Below are 21149 nucleotides of genomic sequence, written 5' to 3' on the forward strand. Positions count from 1 at the left end.
CTTATGGTGCTGGTGGAGTGTGCTGTTATATGAATAAATTCATCACCTGGAACAGCTCTGATGCTGAGCACACTTCCAGTTCTGTCACACTTAAAGGAATTCATCTGGCAGAAGGTGTGTTGTGAAATGGGTGTAAATCCTGCCCTTTGTACTTAGAATGAGATTGGAACCTCAGCCTTTCAGTAGGCACTCTTTTCTTTCAAATAAATATTTTTCTGTTTAACCTTTTATAGACTGACTCAAAGCAGGGTGAGGTTAAAGGATAAACTTAAATACCTGTCATAAAGCACTAGGAATTACTTATTCACATGAAGCAGTGCAGCAGGGAAGCAGTGCTGAATTCTTGATGAGTCCTGAGCTGAAGCACTTCTCACTGTAACCTTCTGCCCTAATCACATCAGATGTATGTTTGTAACTTTTGGTAATTTCTGGTGCTACAAAAGACAGGTTGTAACAAGGGGGTTGTTGGCTAATGCAGCTGTGGAAACTGCTCCTTACAATCAGGGGAAAAGCTCTGGCAAACACCAGCAATCATCCCAGTGCAATAATCAAACATAACTAACCCCACCCCAGCACTCAAGACTCAGTAATTTGTAAAGAAATTGAAATCAGCCCTTTAAAAAAATAGTTACTAAGGTTTTGCTAATTAATTGTACAAAAAGAAACTAGATCAGTATTGGGTTAAGTAAGAATCCTGTTTAAATCCCTTACAGTCACCTTCCTCTGGCTTGGACTTGGGGAACTAAAAAGTAAACACAGCTGATAGTGTGGTGTTCTCTGACTTGCTTGAAGGAGTGCTGGGCTGGAGGTTTTCTGAGTGGATGCCAAGATTGCTGTGTTACATGCAAGGTCAACTCCACTCTTTAAAAGGGGTTTGATGCTCTGTCTTGGCAGCTTTGTGCCTGTAGATGAACAGCTCTCCCATAACTCAGCCCAACTGCTGGACTGTAGTGTTTGCAACCTTACTGCTCTGACCAGGGCGTCCTCAGTTACAGGAAAAGCTCTCTCCTAATTAAGATCACACTGGTTCTGTTAAAAACAATGGTTGTTTTCACTTTCATATTAAATTATGATTTGGGGATTTCAGTGTTTTGTTCCCTTTCAGAAGTATCTACAGACAACTGCAACATTCCTTCCAAATGATAAATTCCCCACAGTCTTTCAGGGGCCAGCTCCAATCCCATCTTGGGAAGCTGTTAGCTTTGAGCACCTTGTGTGTGCTGCAGCTGTGAGCTTGGGCAGCTGGTCTTGTGTTCCAAACACAGTCTTGAATATGGCCTTTGTTTGAACACAGAGCTGTGGGCCTGGAAATGGTGCAGTTGTCATCATCATCACCCTACCTGTGGGCTGGAGTAAGGCTGACAGTCTGAATTGACTGAAGATGCACTTAATTCTATTTTCCATACTGTGCCCTTTTTAAGAATCCTTTTCTTTAGGCTCTCAAGGATTCTCAGCTTTTCCTCTATTTCCCTTGCCCTTACCATCACCATGTAGGTGATGGAAGTTTTCCTTTTTCTTTTCCCACTTGAAAAAGTTTAGTTTAGATATTGTCTCCACTTGAGAACTTGAATAACTCTCTATTTTAATGATTCTCTGTTGATCCAGGGAGAAATGCACACTGATTGGTATGCTGCCAATATCACCAACTTCTTCACTGTGTAAATAAATTTCACTTTAGGGAGTATTTCCCTCTGCTGTGGTGGTAAAGGTACCTTCAAAGCAGAGCTTTCTTTTTCAGACCCTAACAGTAACGAGTGCAGAGCTGGACAATGAAATGTAATCAAACCCTGGAATTCTCTGTTCTTAAAAATCACATGTTTTGATGGCATCAAGAAGAAAAGCCAGTGATTAGGAGGGACTAATTAGATAAATTCAGAAGATGGTCCTCAGAGGAACTGTTAACTTGAGCATTCTTCTCCTGTAGCTTTTTAGGAGCCTGTGTAAAGAGATGGCATCAGTTCAAAAGCCAGTTTGTCACGTGAGGATTTTTTTCTCTCCCAGGTTGATTCTGCTAATGCTGGAAGAGTATTAGCTTCTGATGCAGCTGTTTTCTTGAAAAAGTCTGGATTGACAGATTTGGTGCTTGGAAAGGTATTTAATGGCAATTCTTTAATTTATTTAATTATCCTGTCTTCTTGATTCAGTTAGTATCCTGTTTAAATTAAAATTCTTGGTAGTACTGCAGGATACATGATCTTCCCTAATGTGTTTTCAGTTGTTCTATCCAATAGTTCCAACAGTTTCTATCCAGTCATAGAAATTATTGCAATATTTAAATTTGTCATCACAATTAAGTGCTATCATGAAAGTTAAGATGTGAACTTTTCTCCAAGAGTCCATTATAAATGGAGGGAGGACTTGCCAGCTTCCTCTGAAGTGCTGTGAACCCTTTATTATTTTTATGTTTCAGATTTGGGACCTAGCTGATACTGATGGCAAAGGTATCCTGAACAAACAGGTATGATTATTTTTGTGGTGTATCACTAACCATTACCCAGCCTTGAAACCAGATGAAAGTTGAAATTTTTTGATTCAGGAAAGCAGTTTTTCTAACAGATTTTTCTAAGAGATTTTTTCTAATTTTGGCTGGCTGCGTAATTCCCATTTGAGTGGAAGCTACAATAAATTAAACAGCCTTCAGCTGCCTCATCAGCTTTTCTTCAGGTTGTAAAATGGGCTGATGTGGAGCTGTGCAAAAATTTGCTGAGAAGTAATTTCAGGTTTAATGTACTGCATTTACAAAGAAGGTGACTTTTTCCTCATAATCTTGTAGGAAACAATGCAGAAATTAAAATTCTTGTAAAATCCTAAAAATTCTTATTACTTTAATTTTGGTGGATTTGACATTGGTACATTCTGTTTGGAGTTGTCCTTCCCAAGCTGTGGCAATGAGCAGTGTGGAGACAAAATTTACATCTCAGTGGTGCTACCACAAGTTCAAATGTGTGTTGCTGTTTGATTTGAAATATAAATAACAGTCCCTGGATAGGGAACTGCTTCTTCCCATGGTAGGAAGAGGTTGTAATATCTACCAAGCAATTTTGGGGTTTTTTGGGCTTCTTTTGGTTCATTTTTCTGTTTTTTTCTGCTCCATCAACCATCTGTGGGATCAGCTCAGTTCCTCCAAGATAAACAGCTGCAATTACACTTCAAATTTTCAGTGTTCTGTAGAAGAACTGAGTGCTGAGAATTGACTATACTGGCCAGAAATTTACTAAATTCTTGGAAAATTAATTGCAAACTTTGTCTTACTGGAGGAATCAGCATTTGCTGGCTGCTGCTTTCTGTCACTTTCTGCCCCCTTTGAAGCCATGTGTAACTTTTCATCTATGTAGTCATACTAGAAAAGCTCTTAAGTCTTCTGAAATTTTACTGTATTTTAAAATTGTATTTTAATATATAATATATATTTTAATATAGAATATCTATTAAAATATATTTTTTCATATTATAAATCCTTCAAAATTTCTTTTCTCTTCCCTGTAGGAATTTTTTGTGGCTCTGAGACTTGTAGCCTGTGCACAGAATGGATTGGATGTTTCCCTGAGTAGTCTTAACTTGCCTGTTCCTCCACCAAGATTTGTAAGATTTCATTTTTAACTGAACATATTATTAAGAACTTCTTTTAAGTGAAAAATTAGGAAGGTTTGGTGTAAATACCAAACACTTCAGAGGGTGATGTAGGGCAGTGGGGCCCTACAGCAGGGAAAAAAATCAAGCAGCATGGAATATGTTCTAGTGGGGATTTGAATATAAAATTGTGTATAATTTGAAATATATGGTATTTGTGCTATTACTTTTGTTCTTAATGGAATAAACATTTTAAATTTTTTGCTCTAAATTTTGGTATGAATGACTAAAATGCAGTTCTGGCTTTAAGGAGCAGCTTCTCAAATAAGGGGGTGGTTTTGCAAAGTCAGAATCTCATCTCTTTTAATGTGTCTGCTGATTGTTTGTCTTGTTTTTCCTTAGACTGATACTAATAGTCCTTTGCTACTCAGTGGAACAGCATCAAGTGATCTACCATGGGCTGTAAAGGTAAACTAAATATTAGCTGTTGCCTAGAAATGTTATCTGGTTTGCAGGAAAACCTGTCTTTCTGAGAAAAATCCAATGCTGCATTTCTAAAGTTTGATAGTTACCATTCCTGTCAAATTCATAATTGGGCTAATAGACCTAATTTAATAAGAACACTTGACTCTTGGGAAATCTCTTCATGTTTAGAAATTTAAAATAAAGAAAAAAAAAGTTGTTACATGAAGTCATGAAAATAATTGAAGAAGAAATCTCACAGGGTTTTGATGAGTCTTTCACTTAAAAATAGTATCTTTTTATGTTTTCTTATAAGTATCAGGACCTGCAATGTGTCTTTATTAAAAAAAGTTAACACTTTTGAAGGAACTTCTGCTTCTTATGCTCTGAATGTGACTGTTTGTATAAGTAATGTTTTTCTTCTGTCCCTGCAGCTGGAAGACAAGGTCAAGTATGATTCTATTTTTGACAGCCTCAATCCAGTGAATGGGCTGTTGTCAGGGGATAAGGTGAAACCTGTGCTCCTCAACTCAAAACTGCCAGTGGATATCTTAGGACGAGTAAGAATAGCTTTCTTCTTAATTGCCAGTTCCCAACTAATACCTGTGCTGCACTCAGCAATACCTGTTTTTCAAATGGAAGATTTGTAGTCATGAGCCTAACTTTTATATTAGATTTTATGGAGTGTGATTTTGAACAGAAAAATAAAATTTCTTTTGCTGTTTGGATAGATCACCTAAGCTGCAGTTTATCAGTTATGTGTACTCTTTAACACTTGGGTCAGCCTGGGTGACTCTGTCTCCAGCTTAAGAATCTCTCTGCTTTTGTGTGGTTTATGTGAATTTACATTGTTCACTGCAAACTAATGCTGTCAATAGAACTGGAGCTATGGTGGAGGGAGGCTGTTCTCATGTTTGTTTTTAATGAGGATTTAAGTAGGAAACTGCTGCAGTTTAGTCCAAGATCCCTATATTCTGCTTTTTCTTGGTAGGTGTGGGAATTGAGTGATATTGACCGCGATGGAATGTTGGACCGAGATGAGTTTGCAGTTGTAAGTATCTTCTGCCTCTTGGGATTCTGAAAGCCTGATGGCAGGGTTTTAAATAGATGCACTGTGTATTCATTTCTGACTGTGTGGTTCGTGTATTATCTTTATTCAGAGTCCTTAATCAAGTTTTAGTGCTGTTTAATGTTTCTGTCAGTTTGTTGGATGTGTCTCAGTACACAGCATAACTTTCTTTGTGGGTTAGATGAGCCATTAAAAACTTACACCTGAGATCTGCTGTCCCATGAGACACTTGAGTGTTTGCATGAGTTTTACCTTAACCTTCAGTATTTATAGAACTTGAATGCCTCAAGGTATCCTTGAGGAAAGTTTGTAGTAAGTTAGAATTTTAACACTATTAAAGCCAGGACTGATGAAATAATGTAAGAAGTGTTAAATTAGACATGGCCACAAGAAAAGAATTAAATGCTAAGTGGAGCAATTTCTGGGAAAATGGTGATAAATTAAAGTGTTTGAAGTCTTCTCTCAAGTAAAATTCCACAAGTACTGGCACAAGCTTGGAAGATTATTTTAATGTTCTAAAAGATACTGAACTTCACTTGCTAAGTCCTGATCCTCAAAAGTGGTAATGAAAAACACAATTTAGAAGGCAATGAGCTGCATCAATTGAGAAGCTTGTGAAGGGGAAACATAATGAAAAAATGCTACAAAGCTATTTTTTAATGAATTCTTTAGTCTCTTTGTATATATATTTCTAATATATTTACATCCACACACTTTTTTTTTCCTTGTTCAGGCCATGTTTTTGGTATACTGTGCTTTGGAGAAAGAACCAGTGCCAATGTCCTTGCCTGCAGCTTTGGTGCCACCATCCAAGAGAAAACCTCTCAGTGTTCCAGGAGCAATGCCATTAATACCATCTTCAACCAAAGAGTCTCATCAGTCCTTGCCACCTGTGGGCATTTTAGCTGCCAAAACACCATTAACACAGGTACAGCTCTGAAATTACTGGGGATTAGAAGGTTTCTGCTCTTAGCTCTGTGTTTCAGAGACTGCCTGTGTGAAGATACTTGATACAAGTTTTTAGTTTGCTTCTTGCCCTGTTGGTTGGTTTTAGGAGGCTGATGGGGAGACCAGATGGAGAGGTGTAAAATTTACCCTGTTTTACTTTTCCTATATGTCTTCAGATATAAACAATTGGATAAAAAATATTGTTTAGTACAGATTTTGAAGATATTTTTAGAACAAATTATTTCAAGCTCAAAAAAAAAAAAAGTAGTGGTCCAGGTACACATCTGCAGAGCACAAGTTTTCTGGATGAGGACTGATTGGAATGTGGACACATTCTTAAAATAGATTGTGGCAGTCATGTATGTGTGTGCATATGTGCAGTTTGGAGAAGACATGAATTATAATGGAATAGATAAATGCAAGCAGTGGCAAAAGAAAACAAAAGATGCAGCACAGCCACCTATATGCAGGAAATTTGATTTTTGTTCTGAATGTGATTATTAGGCAACTTGATGCCACTTACCCTCCCCAGATATCTGATTTACTCCTCATCATTTTAGAGTCTAAAAGTTGGGAAATGTCTTTCCAAGTAGCTTATATGTAACTTGTTATATTCAAAATAAGAAAAAGCATTGATAAGGGTATTTAAGGTAAGAACTGTGCTATTTAATGCATCAGATGCAGCTTGGACATTTGGGTGCCCTTATTTGAGTAATCAGTAAGAAACTGGCATCTAAAGTTTGGAGGTGCCAAGGCTTTAACCTGGTAATTTCCTTGCCTTGAGGGTAAGTCTTGCTGTATGTATTGCAAAGCAGTGCCATTCTGGGTGAGTTTGTGTACAGCACCATTTGGGAGGCATCTGTTAATTGTCTGTGTGAAATTAATTAGCATCCATACATGCAATTGAAGCTGTTTCACTCAAAAACCCCCAGACATCTTTATATTAACTGAATGTTGTGAAAGATTGCTCAAGTAACAGAAGTGGCTCTAATTCCCGTCTCTACCTTGTTCAGATGTAAATTTTGCAGTTTAGAATGTGCCCAGCTATTGACAACCTGGGCTTGAGCAGCTCCCCTGTCCCTCCAGCTAAAGCTTCCCAGCATTGTAAAGGGGAATAAAATTGCTAGAGCCAGACAGTCAGCAGGGCTGTGGCTGAGCACAGGGATGAGAGAGGAGATCCAGCCTCCAAGGAATGCCTTGGTGGGGGGCAGAGCAGCACCAAGCAGCCTGGCTGCTTTCCTGAGGGAAATGCTTCTACTTTTCAGTTGCTTGAGGATCTCTGCATGTCTCTTTAGGAGGATAAAACTGATTCATGAACTAGGCACCTGTATCACTTTTTAAAAATCTGTGCTGTAGTCCTTGAATTATGTAAGTCTGAACTGGAAACAGAACTTGCCTGTATCTTAGTGTTGTGGTTTTGGTTTTTTCCCTTCCATCCTCACCCCCCTTCAGTGGGTTGTGTCGCCTGCAGACAAAATTAAGTACGATGAGATCTTTGTGAAAACTGACAAGGACATGGATGGATTTGTGTCAGGTGTGGAAGCCAGAGAACTGTTCCTGAAAACAGGACTGCCTTCTGCTCTCCTTGCACATATCTGGTAGGTTTTTTCCCTGTGACAGCTGTGTAGATGATGGCATAGTTCTCACTTCTTGCTATGCTGGCATTTCTGAAAGTGACATTTCTGGATATAATAGCATGGCCTTTGTATAACCAGTGATAACTTACTTGCTTCTGCTCTGGGACAGAAATGGGTGGAAATCAGGTTTATGTCTGAGCACAGATTGTTACAAATGCTGCACTTCAGCTATCCCTGTGTATTTAAGACATCACATCATCACAGGTATCTGATCACTGATCCTACTCATGTACTGGAAAGGGAAATGTTTCTATAAAATTGTTAGCATGCAAGATTTATGTCCCACCTCATTCTACAATGTATTTCCTTACAGCTGTGCATTTATTTGGCATTATTCATTACAGAAATGCCTTCATTGCACTCAGTGCTTTTTAATTCTTTCTGTGCTGTGAGCTGTTGCCAGGCATACTGATAGGAGCAACTTTTTTTTCCCCCAAGTTATGGTTAGCACAATTGCTAAATTAGGAAAATATAAATAAACTTGTGTTGGTTCTGAAGGTGTTGCTCGTGACCTCCAGCCCTGATTGTGCTTTTCACCAGAGCACAGCTGTGGGCCCCAACATGCAAAATGAAAGTGGCTGTGTGTGTTTGAGTGACATTTCCTATGCCTCTAGTTTTGCTTTAGAAGAGGAGATACAGCCTAACAATTTTCACATTTGTAAATGACAGCAGCTACACTAAATAGGGCTGTACTTGGAGAAATGAGGATCTTTTAAATTTCATGTGCATCTCTGTGCAGGGCTCTCTGTGACACCAAGGACTGCGGGAAGCTTTCAAAGGAACAGTTTGCTTTGGCTTTCCATTTAATTAACCAGAAGTTAACAAAGGGCATTGATCCTCCTCAGGCTCTGACTCCAGAGATGATTCCACCTTCAGACAGGGGTGTCAGTTTACAGAAGGTAAGGATGGGTTTGGCATTTTTGGCGTACATCCCAAACAAATAATGTCCATTTCAAAGGCTACGCAAGAAGCAACCTCAGTGCTGGCATACCTTAAATTTATCACAATAACAGGAAATAAACAAATCTTAGGTGCAAAGGATTGACAAAAAACTTCCATCCATATTTCAAAATGAAGCTGCCATTTATTACACATGCCAACCAAGCAGAGAGATCTTATGTTGGGAAAGCATTATTTTCTCTTTTGAAAGAATAATCCTTCTGCTGCTATTTACAAGAAATTTGAGTTTCCATCTAAAGTGACATGCACAAGTTCACTGCTTTTCTCCTAATATGTTCAGTTACCTTTTTTACATCAATCTTTTTAATAAAAAGTTTGGAAACAATGTGAACTAAAAGTTTAGAGTTATTTAAAATTTTAAAAGTAAATGGTCCCCCACTTTATACCTCACAGATAGTTTAGATATCTCCATAGACTGTTGGTTGCCATCTGTCTTAATCCAGCAGTTAGCTGTACCCTAGCAGTTCAATTTGTAGCTATCAGAATGGTAGAGGTCATCCCAGATTTTACATGTTTTACACATCATGAAGTCTGATGTGAGTTATCTTTTCTTGGTTGTGCAATACATTGACCTAATTCTGCAACTTTCTTAAACAGAATGAAAAATTCACACCTGGAAAAATGAAACTCAAAATTTGGCACTACTTTTTGAGTTTCTGTAACTGGTACCTAATTTGTTTTTACATTCTGTTTTTAAAAAGTAATTGCTTTATTTGCAACTCTACTAATCTTTTTTGTATGTTTGCTTTCCTTTCTATGTCTCTTTTCTAGTTTGGACTGTTTTTTCCATTCTGCACCACTCTGCTTTTCATCCTTATTATTCTGTCAGTTTGTTAACTCTGCTTTCTCAAGGTTAGAGAAACTTTGCTTTTCTAATATTTACTGTCTGTTGGTTTAATAATGAGCATCCTTCTAAGACTCTCACACAGTCATGAATGAGCTCAGCACTTCTCTCAGGTGTCAAGTTCTGCTCAAGTTTTGCTGATTTCCAGAGTTGTTCATCCAGAGTAACCCTGGAGATCTCCCTTGAGCCCAGACCTCTGGGGCTGCTTAAACTGAAAACAGAAAATTCTGTGTTTTCCTGGTGAAATTGCAGGGGAAGTGGTGACAGGATTAATACCCACAGATTCACTGAAGATAGCGCAGAAAATTGAGTGATTAGAAAGCATTAGATGTTGGTTGCTGCTGTTCTGTGGATGTAAATTGATTTTGTAAAACTCTCAAAGACATCAGTGTGATTTTTATTTCATTACTGACTTAAGTGATGAGTGAGAATATTGTGTAAGAAGGTAAGTTAGCTTTCAATTAGCTCTGTAAATCCTGAACAAGAGGGTTTTTTACTAAATTGAGCTGAACCTTCAGCTCATTTTGAGCCTTTTCAAAAGAGGTGTTGTTGATATGAAATAACTTTTTTTGTTGAAGATTATTGTTCAATATTTGTACTCAGAGGCTTGAGTCAGTAGTAAGAGATAGGCTTTTTGCTGAGATAGGTTTTCTTGATGTGGTGTACATGGTAAAAAAATACCCCAAACTCCATGTTAGGCTTCATTTTCTGAGCTGACCCATACAAAGGTGATAGCAGAAATATCAGTAAGTAAAATGGTATTTCATTATGGTTTAAAAGCTGTTGCTGTGTTTCCTGACCCAGAACTATTTGTAGTCACCACTTGCATGACAAGCCATTAAAATGAAACTTTTTTGTAAGGTCCTCTCAAAGAATTTTGATGGGAATTTCCTTTTACTACGACTTTGAGTTAAAAACTGGAGGTGCTGCTTTGCATGCATGTTGCAATGTAGTAATGGCAGCCTGTGGTTCTAACTTGTCCTTGTTAACCTGTGTATTGAAGCTAAAAAATGTTGGCTTTTATGTTCCTGCCCCCCACCAGTTCTCCTGAATATTTGAAAATAAGATTGAACTACTTTTCCCTCAAGTTTGCTGCTGCTATTAGTGTGCAGAATTTCTTAAACTGGTGAAAGAAGGAGGCCTAGAAAAAAATTTTGTTGCAGCTAATATTTCCATGTGTTCTTTCTATCCTTGTCATAGGAGAAGTAAAAACCCCCATTGGAATTCCATGATCAACTCTGCAAAACTCCTGAGTAATTCCTGTAGAGCAGGATTGAGCATCATTGCTAGTTTGCCCATTTTTGGGAAGCTGTACACTAACCAGTTTAAGAACAGCTGTATAGTTGGTTCTTTGGTTGTTTTTTTTGTGGTTTTGGTTTGTTGTTTTTTTTTTTTAATTCCCAGTTCATACCATTTGTGCTAGTAAAATATGCATAAGTAGTCTGTAGCTCTGCTGAATAACACTCTCAGCCAGTGTGCTCACAGTGTTCATAACCCTTGGTGTTTTCCTTCCCCAGAGTATCAGTTTGAGTAAGCACATAGTTAATAGTATCTTGCTTTATCTGTAGAGAAACTTAAGCATTTAAAAACTTTTGTGTTATTTTGGGGGTATCACTTGCCTTTTAAAATTATATGTATGTACTTGTCCTCAGAGTGTTGTGTTTGTCCTGGATGACTTTATTCAAGACCTGAAGGAATGGATGTATTTATAGGAGGTAGCTACAATGGCTGTTGCTTTCTGAGCATGTTCATGTTGTGAGAAGGCACAGAAGAATAATTACAGCATTTGTAATTTCTGTCTTCAGCATTTGTTCTCTATCCATTTATGTGTACTTTTTTTTGAAACAAATAATTTGTATTACAGTCATTGTTTTACAAAGACATTAAGTAAATGGGAGCTCATGGGTGTAAGTTACACTGTGACTTTGTATTATCAAAGTTTCATTGAGTACTCTGGAGGTTCCTGTTAAACAAGCTCAGTATCTCTTAAATACTTGCAAGTCAGTGTCTACTCTGCAACATGAGGATCACCAAGGTGAAGAAATATAAAAGTAGTAAGAATGAATGCAGGAAAACCACCTAAATATTTGTAACATGAGTCTTATTTTAGAAGAGGATTCTATGTTTTTTTTGTATGATTGGATAGTCCTGTGCTTTTGTGGGAGGTGTCTTCAAGGAGACAAACTCTCTTTGAATTGAGCTGTCTCCATGCTTTGGCTGTGTGTTGTGTTCTGCTCATACAGCATCTGTACTCTTCTGGGGTTTCTAAGATTGAAGGTTTGAAATGCAATGCTACCAACAGTATCTGTACTCTTTTGGGATTTCTAAGGTTAATGGTTTGAAATACAGTGCTACCAGCAGTTGTTACAAGAGGACAGCTCATGTTGCCACAAAAAGTAAAATGTGTGTAGTTGCTGAATGGCATAAGCTCCAGACTAACAGTGTTTATTTTTTATCTTTCAGAGTACTCAAGGACCGAATTCTGTAGCAGATTTTTCTGCAATTAAGGAACTTGATACATTAAACAATGAAATTGTGGACCTGCAGAGGTATGTAAGGGAGGAATAGCCAGAGTTGCCTTGGATTCAGCTGTGCTATTTACTGGTTTTTAAAGAACAATTGAGTGCAGAAGAGAAAAGCAGGTGGTAGTGCTCTGCTGAGTAAAGTGTCAGCATGTGTGTGGCACTGTGTGACACTGCTGCTCTCTGTTCACTGCCATGAGTGCCCTCAGTGACAGCAGGACTGGAAGGGTCTCTCCCTTGTGCCCTCAGGTTGTGTTTCACAGAGCTGTGGGCCAGCAGCCTGACATGGGAATATTCTCCATTGTTCATCTTTATTGGCAGATGTGAGTGGAGCAAATCTTGAGGATGCTGGAACCGTGTATAAATGTTCTTTTATTTGTAGAGGGCATTCCAAGGACTTGATTTTGGTGGCAGTAAGGAAGTGAGATGGAAAAGATCAGTAAGAATGCAGGATAGGGAGTGGGAAGATGACTGTGCATGGACCTCTGCTAGGGTTTTGATGGGAGTAAAGATGGGGATGCTGCTCTTGTGTAATAAAATAAACTGCTGGACTGAGAAAAATTGTTTTGATGTCTGCAGACTCTTGGATTCCATTAATTATTTCTAAGGTAATTAAGATGACTTCAAGTGACTAAGAAAATCAAATTCATATATTTTCTATAGTCTTGGTAATGCTCTTGAGACAGCAAGTATTTTTCTTCAGTGTTTTTCTTGTTACTATCATAAATCCACTGAAAATTCTATTAAGAACAGTAAATTTTCCTATTTTTTAAGTGCGGGTGCTTTGTCATGATGAAATCTGCCTCTCTAATTCATGTCACTTGTGGGAATGATTTAACTTGGCAGTGTGTCACAGCACAATCTGTTTCCTAAATGCATAAATATTTTTTCATTTCACTTGCTTATTCTCTTATTACTCCCACTGCCTCCTTGCTTCTCTCTGCTCTGCCTCCACTGTTCTTCAGGTTATATTAATTCCATTTTTGGACACTCAGGTTTATTAACCTGAAATAGGATTTGCAACTGTGTATATTTACTGTTGGTATTTTAGAAGGAAATAAATTGTTGGCTGGCATAGATTTTTAGATCAAGTTGGTTTTCAGTAGGTGGGCTTGCAGCCTAACATGCAAGCCAGGCTGTGTTTGTGTCTGATTTTCTTTTCTTACTGTGAGGTATGAAGGAACCTGAAAAAGTCACTACTTCCATTTCTTGAGTGCCAAATGTACACTGACAATTATTTTAAATTTAATGATACTTGATTGTTGAAGATAGGGTAGAGGCAACTCATGGTGTGTATTTGTTTTTAGAAAGGGGGAATTTACTTTGATGTGATTCAGAGGTTCAGAACAGAATGGGATTAACAGTGTGCTTCAATCTATGGTGAATTCACATTTCTATTACAACTGGTGAAGTACACTTTCAGACTTGATAGTTGTCATATAAAAATGTAATTTAAACTGAAGTTCTTTTTGTTCATTATTAAGCAAGATAGATTGTTCAGCTGTTGGACTCAATACATAAGAAATCCAGTCTCTGATTCCATTGAGAAGTGTCCAAGAGCTGCATTTTTGGGATCCAGTAATAGAATTTGAATCTATTTTTGAAGTCCACTTCAAAAAAAACCACAAAAAAAAAAGGCAGGAGAGGAAATGGCCAAAACAATGACAGTGTGTGCAGAACAGCTTTTGGAGAGACTGAGCAAAGAACACAGAGGTGATGTCTTTGTGGCTCAGCAGTTTGTGTGGGAAAGAGGTCTGGTGGCCAAGAGCTTTGTTAATGTTAATTTGATAAATACAGTGTCAGGAAGGTGGGGGGTGAGGATCAGATGAAGAATAAAATGCAGAACACTTCTTAGGGAGGACAATACCCCTCTGGTGGGGGAATGATCTGCCTCTGGACTTTGTGGAACCTGCAGCATTTTGAGCCTGTTAGCACTGCTGTCTCTCAATTCTGTTTCAGTTGCACCATGTTTTTAGAAAGCTACTTGAAGTTTTTCTTGGTCAACATGGTGGGAGGCTGGACCATTCTTTTTCAAGCCATAAAACCTTTTTCTTTCCCAACAAACCCAGCTTTGCTTTCTTGCTTTCAGAGTTAGTGATGGCCCACAAATTCACGGAATTTCTTCAAGCTTTACTGACACTCCATTCCTCTCTAAGCAGAGAAGTGGTTGAGCTTAACTTGGAATATCTCACCAGAGATGTCATCTTTCACATGTGCTGGATAGCAGCATTTAAATTGTCTTGAAGTATAAATCAGGTTAAAAGGACCATAAAGCTGGTGAGTTGTTCTCTCAATAGCAGTGAAAAAGCAAAACATCCCCCAGAAAAACAGGACAATCTCTGCCTGCCATACACTTGCATCAAACTTTTGTTTCAAATTTCAGAGATCTACATCATCTTAGCTAAAAAACTTTAATGTAGGATAGATAATTTCTTCTCAGCCTTTGGTTTGGAAGAAACTGAGCTGTTGCAGCAGAAGAGGTTGTGAGTAACAAGTGTTAGAAGAAACAAGGCAAACCCTTGGCATTTTTTCCAGCATTGCCAAGCTGAAGTATTACTACATTAGGAATTCCCACAACTACAGATGTATGTGAAAATAAGAAATATTGGGCAACTATGAGTGTAGATAATACTACCAGCTTTGTGATCATCATCATCTTATTATGGGAAAGAACTATGATTTTTTTGCTTTTGTATCTGAGGTGATTCAGCCTGGCCAGGGTTGAATGTTTGGCTTGAACACCTCTGCTGACACAGGGACTTTGCATTCTCAGCTATGACAGATATTTGCAATGTGCTGGCTCCTATTTATGAATTACTCCATTCACAAATTAGTATTAAATTTAGGGTTTTGGTAAATCATGAAGCATCTGTATGGGAAAAACCATCAATTACTCATTGCTTTTAATTTATTTGATATGAGGTTCTCCCAACCTGACTGGTGTTAAAATGCATGGGGAAATTGTATTGCTTTCAGAAATTGGCTTGAATTGGTTACAAGTGTCCTTTGTTGGCAAGACCACAGTTCTTTTGGAGTTGCTTTTTGGATGTAGTAAGGGACTTGGTGATCCAGGAAATCTGTCATATCCGACAAATCAATTTTTTTTCCTTGTTTTTGGTTTTTTCAGTTGCTGAACATTCCTAAAGGGGCATAGCAGTTAGTTTGTAAAAGAAATGAAGGTATTCAGAAGAATTAATGAATTAAGTAGTTCTGTGTTGTCTTTTCTTTGAAACAAAGAGGCATTTCTGGGGGGAGGATGGGATGTGTTATGTGCAGACTATATGCACTCAGATTGTTTTCCTTTGCCTGAGACTGCTGCCTAAGCTTTTCTTGTTCTGCCTGACAATACTTCTTTCACTTGATTCTTTCCAATTCATTGTTTGTGCTCTGATTTGGCTCATGGGAGTGCCAGTGGGTGGGTGTTGTATCCTGTTGCTTAGTCCAGATTGCAAGGATTTAGGTACCTGGCTTGTGCTGTAATACAAAGGAAGTGATCTGCATCTCTGACAGTCTCAGGCACATCAGTGACAGTAATGTAGAAATACTGTATATTAACCAAACCCACCTGCCTGCAGTTCTATTTCTTGCTCATTTTTCCCACCCCAGCAGGAAAAATAACAAGTATTCATTTTTCTACTCTTTTTTATCATCAATCAGGAAGAAAAGATATGAATGTTGGCTGTGCTTGATGGGTGTTTGAGGGCTTGAAGGTATTTTTCAGCCTGATTTGTACATAGATCTGTAGAAGTGCTTTATTGAGACCTTTGTTCATGGGAAGTTCTGGAAGCCAAAGCAGCAGAGCTTGTTTCAAGCCTGTGTTGCAATGCTTTAAATATCTAAGTACAACTATGCTACAGATGCTGTTGAGCTAGAGAAATGTGCTGTAGCTTTGATTGAAAAGGTAAAGATTTTTTTTTAAATTTTCAGTTTCTGATGAATGGAAAGTGAGGAATTTTGTGCATTTTATGAAATTTATTTTATGAATTTTATGAAAGTGTGATCCTTTATTTTGAAGGATCGCACTTAACAGAATAAATAGCCTTGAGCTTCAAAGTTCCTCTTCCCACATCTTTCCTTTTCCTTCCATTTAAATTTCCCCTTTGGGCATAATCAGGAAGTTCCTCTTTAATCAGATAATGAGAAAAATAATAGCAGAGTATAATCTATAGTAATTATTTGTCAGAGCAAATGTTCATTAAGATCCAATATCTGGGTTCTTTGTATTTTCCACTGTGTGTGGTTTAGCAGTAAAGTAAAACTTTCTCAGCTTGAGTAAAGAGCTTAGAGTAGACCTGCTTTACTTCAACACAGAAATGCTTTCTTCTGTATTAAATTAAACTAATAAATAGTTTTAGATTGATTAACAATCTGCTGCAATTAAAATATGAAGTTTTGTAATGTCAATTTATACCAGTAATACAATCTAATAGCTTTTCACTGTGGTATTTCATTTAGAAATGTTAGGTTTATTGTTCAAATTCTAACTTCAGTGTGTGTGTTGCTTTATTAACAGAGTTCTTATGAAAAGAAATATCAAATATATACAGAAGATTGTGTAAAAACTGTAATGCTTAATGTTTTCCTGCATCTATGGAAGTAGAAAAGATTCCATATGCTGTCTAGAGAGAAACATTCATGATTTTTTAATAACAGTAACACTTCTCAGTTGTATGGGTTTGTTCCCTTTCTTAAAGCTATTGTTGTGTCTGACTGATGAGAATTTATTGATGATAATTCCCCTGTCATCAGCAGTCACTTAAACTTGAATAATGTCTGTAGAGGCAGCCTTGATATGACACAGCAAATCACTCTGTGTGCAGTGTGTGAGCAGATCGTGATTCCAGCAAGCCAAGCCAACCTCCCTGCTCCTGCCTGAGCCTCCCAACAGACAGATCCAAAATCTGACAGGCCAAGGGCGTGCATGGGCTCTGCTGGCCTGTGGCAGTGTTCCCTGGCTGCTGGCAGCACGGGCATGGCTGTGTTTGCAGGGGTTAATAGATGGAATCTGATGCAATCCCTCCCACTTTTCCTAGCAGTTTTCATTAGACAAGTGCTCCATAGCAACAGTGAGATCACTGGAGACAGTATTTCATTGATTTCTGCCGCCCGCCCCCTTCCATTTTTGAGCCATTCTTATCACTGGAGTGCAGTTGGTGGAAAGACAGGGGGGTTTATGCAGAACACTTCTGTGGGCTTCTGTCTTGTAAATAATTTGGAAAGCAGAAATCCCTCACATCTTTTTTGTTTCATGTTTCACTATGTATTTAAAGAGAGATACAGGCTTAGGGGGCTGGATAACGGTACCTGCTGTAGCTGATGTTCTTAAGTATTCTTGCATTGTTTGCTGGTCTTCCAGGGAAAAGAATAATGTAGAGCAAGATCTGAAGGAGAAAGAAGATGCCATCAAGCAGAGGACAAGTGAGGTCCAGGTAAATAAACCACCAAATTTTTGTTCAGACATCTGATATTGCACCATGTGCTGTTTTAATGACAGTGGGATTACTGAGTCTTTAGATCACGTCACTTATCCAGTAAAAAGAAAAAAAATTGGTAGCTAAGAAAAATAATGTACTTCGAAGTGTATTTTCTATATAATTTTGGGTTTGTGTGGGTGTGTATATTTATATAAATGTGCTAGCTCCTATAGGATATATAGCATGCATGGAGTTTAAAATGAAAAATATTACAAAATACTAGATTTTTCTTTCTTTTTTTTTTTAAGCAAGATTATCTACTGTGTAATTAAAACTAAAGAGGACACTGTAGCAGTGTAAATTAATTAATAAACTTAAGTGGCTGAATTAAAAGGGCTTGTGTATCGGGCTGCTTCTTAAGAGGCACAGTAATTACCAGCTAGGGAGAAATGTTGCCTCAAATTAATTTTGCCTAATATAAGTTAATTTTCTAAAGAATCTGTTGATTTTTATTTGAAAGGATGATATTGAATTTCTTGAATATCTGAAAATCTAAATTTGCAAGTGTTTTGCAGATGTTAAAATTATGCAGTCAGCATCAGTGTTTAGAGTGCTGACAGACTAGCCAAGCTCTGAATTAAATATTGCAAAGAAATATTTCTGTTAAATTCTCAGTTGCTGTTTAAAAACAAAATCTTCAATGTGATATCTGACCATTTACATTTATTTCTAAATTTATTTTAAGATTCTATCATTTTCCATAATCTTTACTTAAGAACAAATAATGCATGATTTCAGCATTTCAGTTTCGGTGGGGCTAATGCGTTACGAGAGTTGTGAATTTTGTGCAGGGTTATTTAATTTCCTTGGAGTGTGGATGCTAATTACCAGTGTGACCTTTGAGGAGATGATCAGATGCTGGCCTGTTGGTCGTGCTGGCAGCAGCTCCAGCAGCTGCAGGAATGCGTGTGGAAGTTGCCCATGCCTGAGCTCCACGGACATTCCCCTCCCCACCCTGCAGATTTCCCTTTCCCACTGTTCACACAATTCTCAGGGCTATTCCTGGCTGTGCACACTGGATTATTTTGTTGGTGTCTTCTGGAATCTGGGTTGGCTCATGTGAGGGTTGAGTTCTCTGGTGCCTTTGCACAAAAGGTTTGTAAGCTTGATAAAAACCTTACCTTGAATGTTCTGGTGTCATCCATGTGTGTTTGACAGAATCCCCTGAGTCTCTGCATCCTGAGCAGTGCTGCTGGGAGCAGCTGTCTCAGGTCTTTAACCTGTTAGTGGTCTCACAAGCTATTTCTAAATATGGTTACAGAGTTCTGTCAGTCTGCACAGAAGGAACAATCTATTATGGGCTTGTCAGAAAAGGGAGAAAGCTCCAGGATCAAACAGGAAATGGCTGCAGCATTTATTTAATCTGCTGGCCCTTTATCTTTTCTTATTCCTGGCTGGTGGAGGACCTGCATGATTCAACAAACTTTCTAGAACTTCAGAGAATAATAGAACATATTAAGGATATCTTTGCCTCATGCATTTTTCTCCTGGTTTTATTCTAGTGAGGACATTTCTAAAGATGGTCTACCAAAAAACCAGTGTGCTCTAACCTGCCTCCTTGTTTCAAGCTGGTTTTGTGGCATGACACTTCAGGGTTTCTGATACCAGAATTCCCTCCACAGATCTGTTTGTAATCTCAAATATAGCCATGGTCAGTGATCAGTCAAGCTGATTTGTATAGCTGAAGGGAAACAATGACAGTTTTTTCTTCAAAACTGTGTAAATAGGTACTAAAAAGCAAAGGCAGAAAAAGAGTTGTAAGGAAGATGTGGCATATAGATGGGGTTTAATGTGCATGTTGAAATATCAGCTCTTCAGTAGCAGGGACTCAAGGGTCTTTTCCTCAAAGTCACAGGCACTGAGTATCCCTCAGAATTGGATTTTCTTTCTTTCTATTGCAGTGCACAAATGCCAATAGAAAGTCTGTGAAGTTTTGCTTTTCTGTCCTCTTGCAGGCTTGATATTTTCTAGCACGTGAATTGTGTTGGGAAGGGCAGACTGGCAAGCTATTAAATCCATTGTCCATGGAAATATGGATTCCTAAACTTTCCTTATCCTACACTTGGCATTGGCAAGTGTATTGGCATAAAGAGTTACAATGATCAGAAATCTAATACAGGGATTATTGTTACCATCAGAGTGGCACTTTGTAACACCTCAAGTATCTTAGGGGTTTTCATTTAAAATCTCATTCAGTGCTTGATCATTAAGATGCTGCTTCCATGCTGAAGGGTGTTCTTTGAAATTGAAGCTTAATTGGAGCCTGGTTTAATTCATGAAGAGGCATCTTTGAGTATGATAGCCAGTTTTGTGTGTTGTATCTACTGCAGCCTTTAATTCTGGAGAGGTTAGGTGCATGTGTGAACAAAAACCACCACAGGTTTTGGGTTTGGTTGGGCTTTTTTCCTTCTTTTCTCTTCTGGCAGCCATCAAGCTTAGTTAGGTCTCTTCAGTGCTTTTCTACTGCTGTGCCTAGGACAGACAAAAGTGGAGATGATCTATATTTAGCTTGTGTGGATGTGAATTCTTGCTTCCTCTAGGAGAAAGGAGGCTGAAGTCTCTTTAAGCTGTTACTTTTTTCCTCCACTGCTTCTGTTAACTGTCAGCTGATCCTTGCTTTTCAAAGCCATGTGAAAATGAATGGATCAAGAGTGTCCCAATTATCCAAGTCAGTAGCTGCTCTGAGAGCTTTTTGTGTGCACACTGGTTTTTCTCTCCTGGGTTAGAAATAACCAGTATTTTTCCTAGTCTGACTGCTGTATACTGACATACTCTTCACTGAAATTCAGATTTGATTTGGGGGAGTTTTGTGGGGGGCTTTTTGTGGTTTGGTTTGGGAGTTTTTTTGCATGGTTTTGTGGTTGATTTTTGAGGTAAAACCATCTGTGATGTATCTCTGGGTAGCCCTCCAGTTGTCTTGAGGTTACCTAATTCCCCAGCATCTGACTGCTGCATCATATGCCTTTCTATTGCTATCTGGCTTTTTGTCCTCCTTATGTGGAGGTGTTAGAACACAACACATGGATAAACTGTCTCCCTCACCAAAAAGAACCCAAACAAAACACCCCTAGAAAAGGAGAGCAGGATTGTAGCTTAGAGCAGCACACAAATGTATGATCTAATCAAAATTTCATGTCTGCTTGCTTTCTTATCCTCTCTAATTTTTTTTCCTCTCTGTTCATTTTTTACTGTTGCTGATGATTCTTCCTGAAATTGCTGTATTTTCTCAGAAAGGCTGCAATCTTCTCTTTTCATCTAATACTTTTCCTTTTGGATTAATCCTTTTTGATCTCCCTGTATTATCTCTTCCTCCTGACTTTGACAATTCTTTCTTCTTCCTAAATTCTTTCCTTGACATGTTTTTCAGTGTTGTCTCTGCAGCTTGTTGAGGTATAACCATTCCTGTTGCTCAGAAATTAAGTAATTATTTTATGATGCCACTTAAAACACAAGACACATACTTGCTGCTCTTTCATAAATCAAAATGTTCCATATTATTGTGTATGAAATCTGCATTTTTTACATATAGTGGTGCACAGAAAATAAGATTTTGGCTGATCCTTGCAAAATTGTGGGCAGGAGTGCCCTAGGAGGCAGTGCATTTGGGTTAATGGTCTTTCACCATGCTCCAAAAAGCAGTTCCTATTTTTGGCCTTGTGTTTT

At 38.1% G+C, this 21149-nt stretch overlaps 1 protein-coding gene across 6 annotated transcripts in view; it reads left to right on the forward strand.

The window, feature by feature from the left end:
- EPS15 (epidermal growth factor receptor pathway substrate 15) overlaps nucleotides 1–21149 on the forward strand; it is a 68175-nt gene that overhangs the window by 29673 nt on the left and 17353 nt on the right. For all 6 annotated transcript variants that reach the window (XM_026790471.2, XM_026790472.2, XM_026790473.2 and 3 more), the window contains 11 exons: nucleotides 2002–2091; nucleotides 2411–2458; nucleotides 3487–3582; nucleotides 3973–4038; nucleotides 4467–4592; nucleotides 5024–5083; nucleotides 5835–6029; nucleotides 7502–7647; nucleotides 8426–8585; nucleotides 11954–12039; nucleotides 17369–17441. In XM_026790471.2, the coding sequence (XP_026646272.2) occupies nucleotides 2002–2091; nucleotides 2411–2458; nucleotides 3487–3582; nucleotides 3973–4038; nucleotides 4467–4592; nucleotides 5024–5083; nucleotides 5835–6029; nucleotides 7502–7647; nucleotides 8426–8585; nucleotides 11954–12039; nucleotides 17369–17441 (1146 nt within the window). The remainder of the gene's footprint in view (nucleotides 1–2001; nucleotides 2092–2410; nucleotides 2459–3486; nucleotides 3583–3972; nucleotides 4039–4466; nucleotides 4593–5023; nucleotides 5084–5834; nucleotides 6030–7501; nucleotides 7648–8425; nucleotides 8586–11953; nucleotides 12040–17368; nucleotides 17442–21149) is intronic.

This window comes from Zonotrichia albicollis, chromosome 8 (assembly GCF_047830755.1).
Source record: "Zonotrichia albicollis isolate bZonAlb1 chromosome 8, bZonAlb1.hap1, whole genome shotgun sequence".
Classification (NCBI taxonomy): Eukaryota; Metazoa; Chordata; class Aves; order Passeriformes; family Passerellidae; genus Zonotrichia; species Zonotrichia albicollis.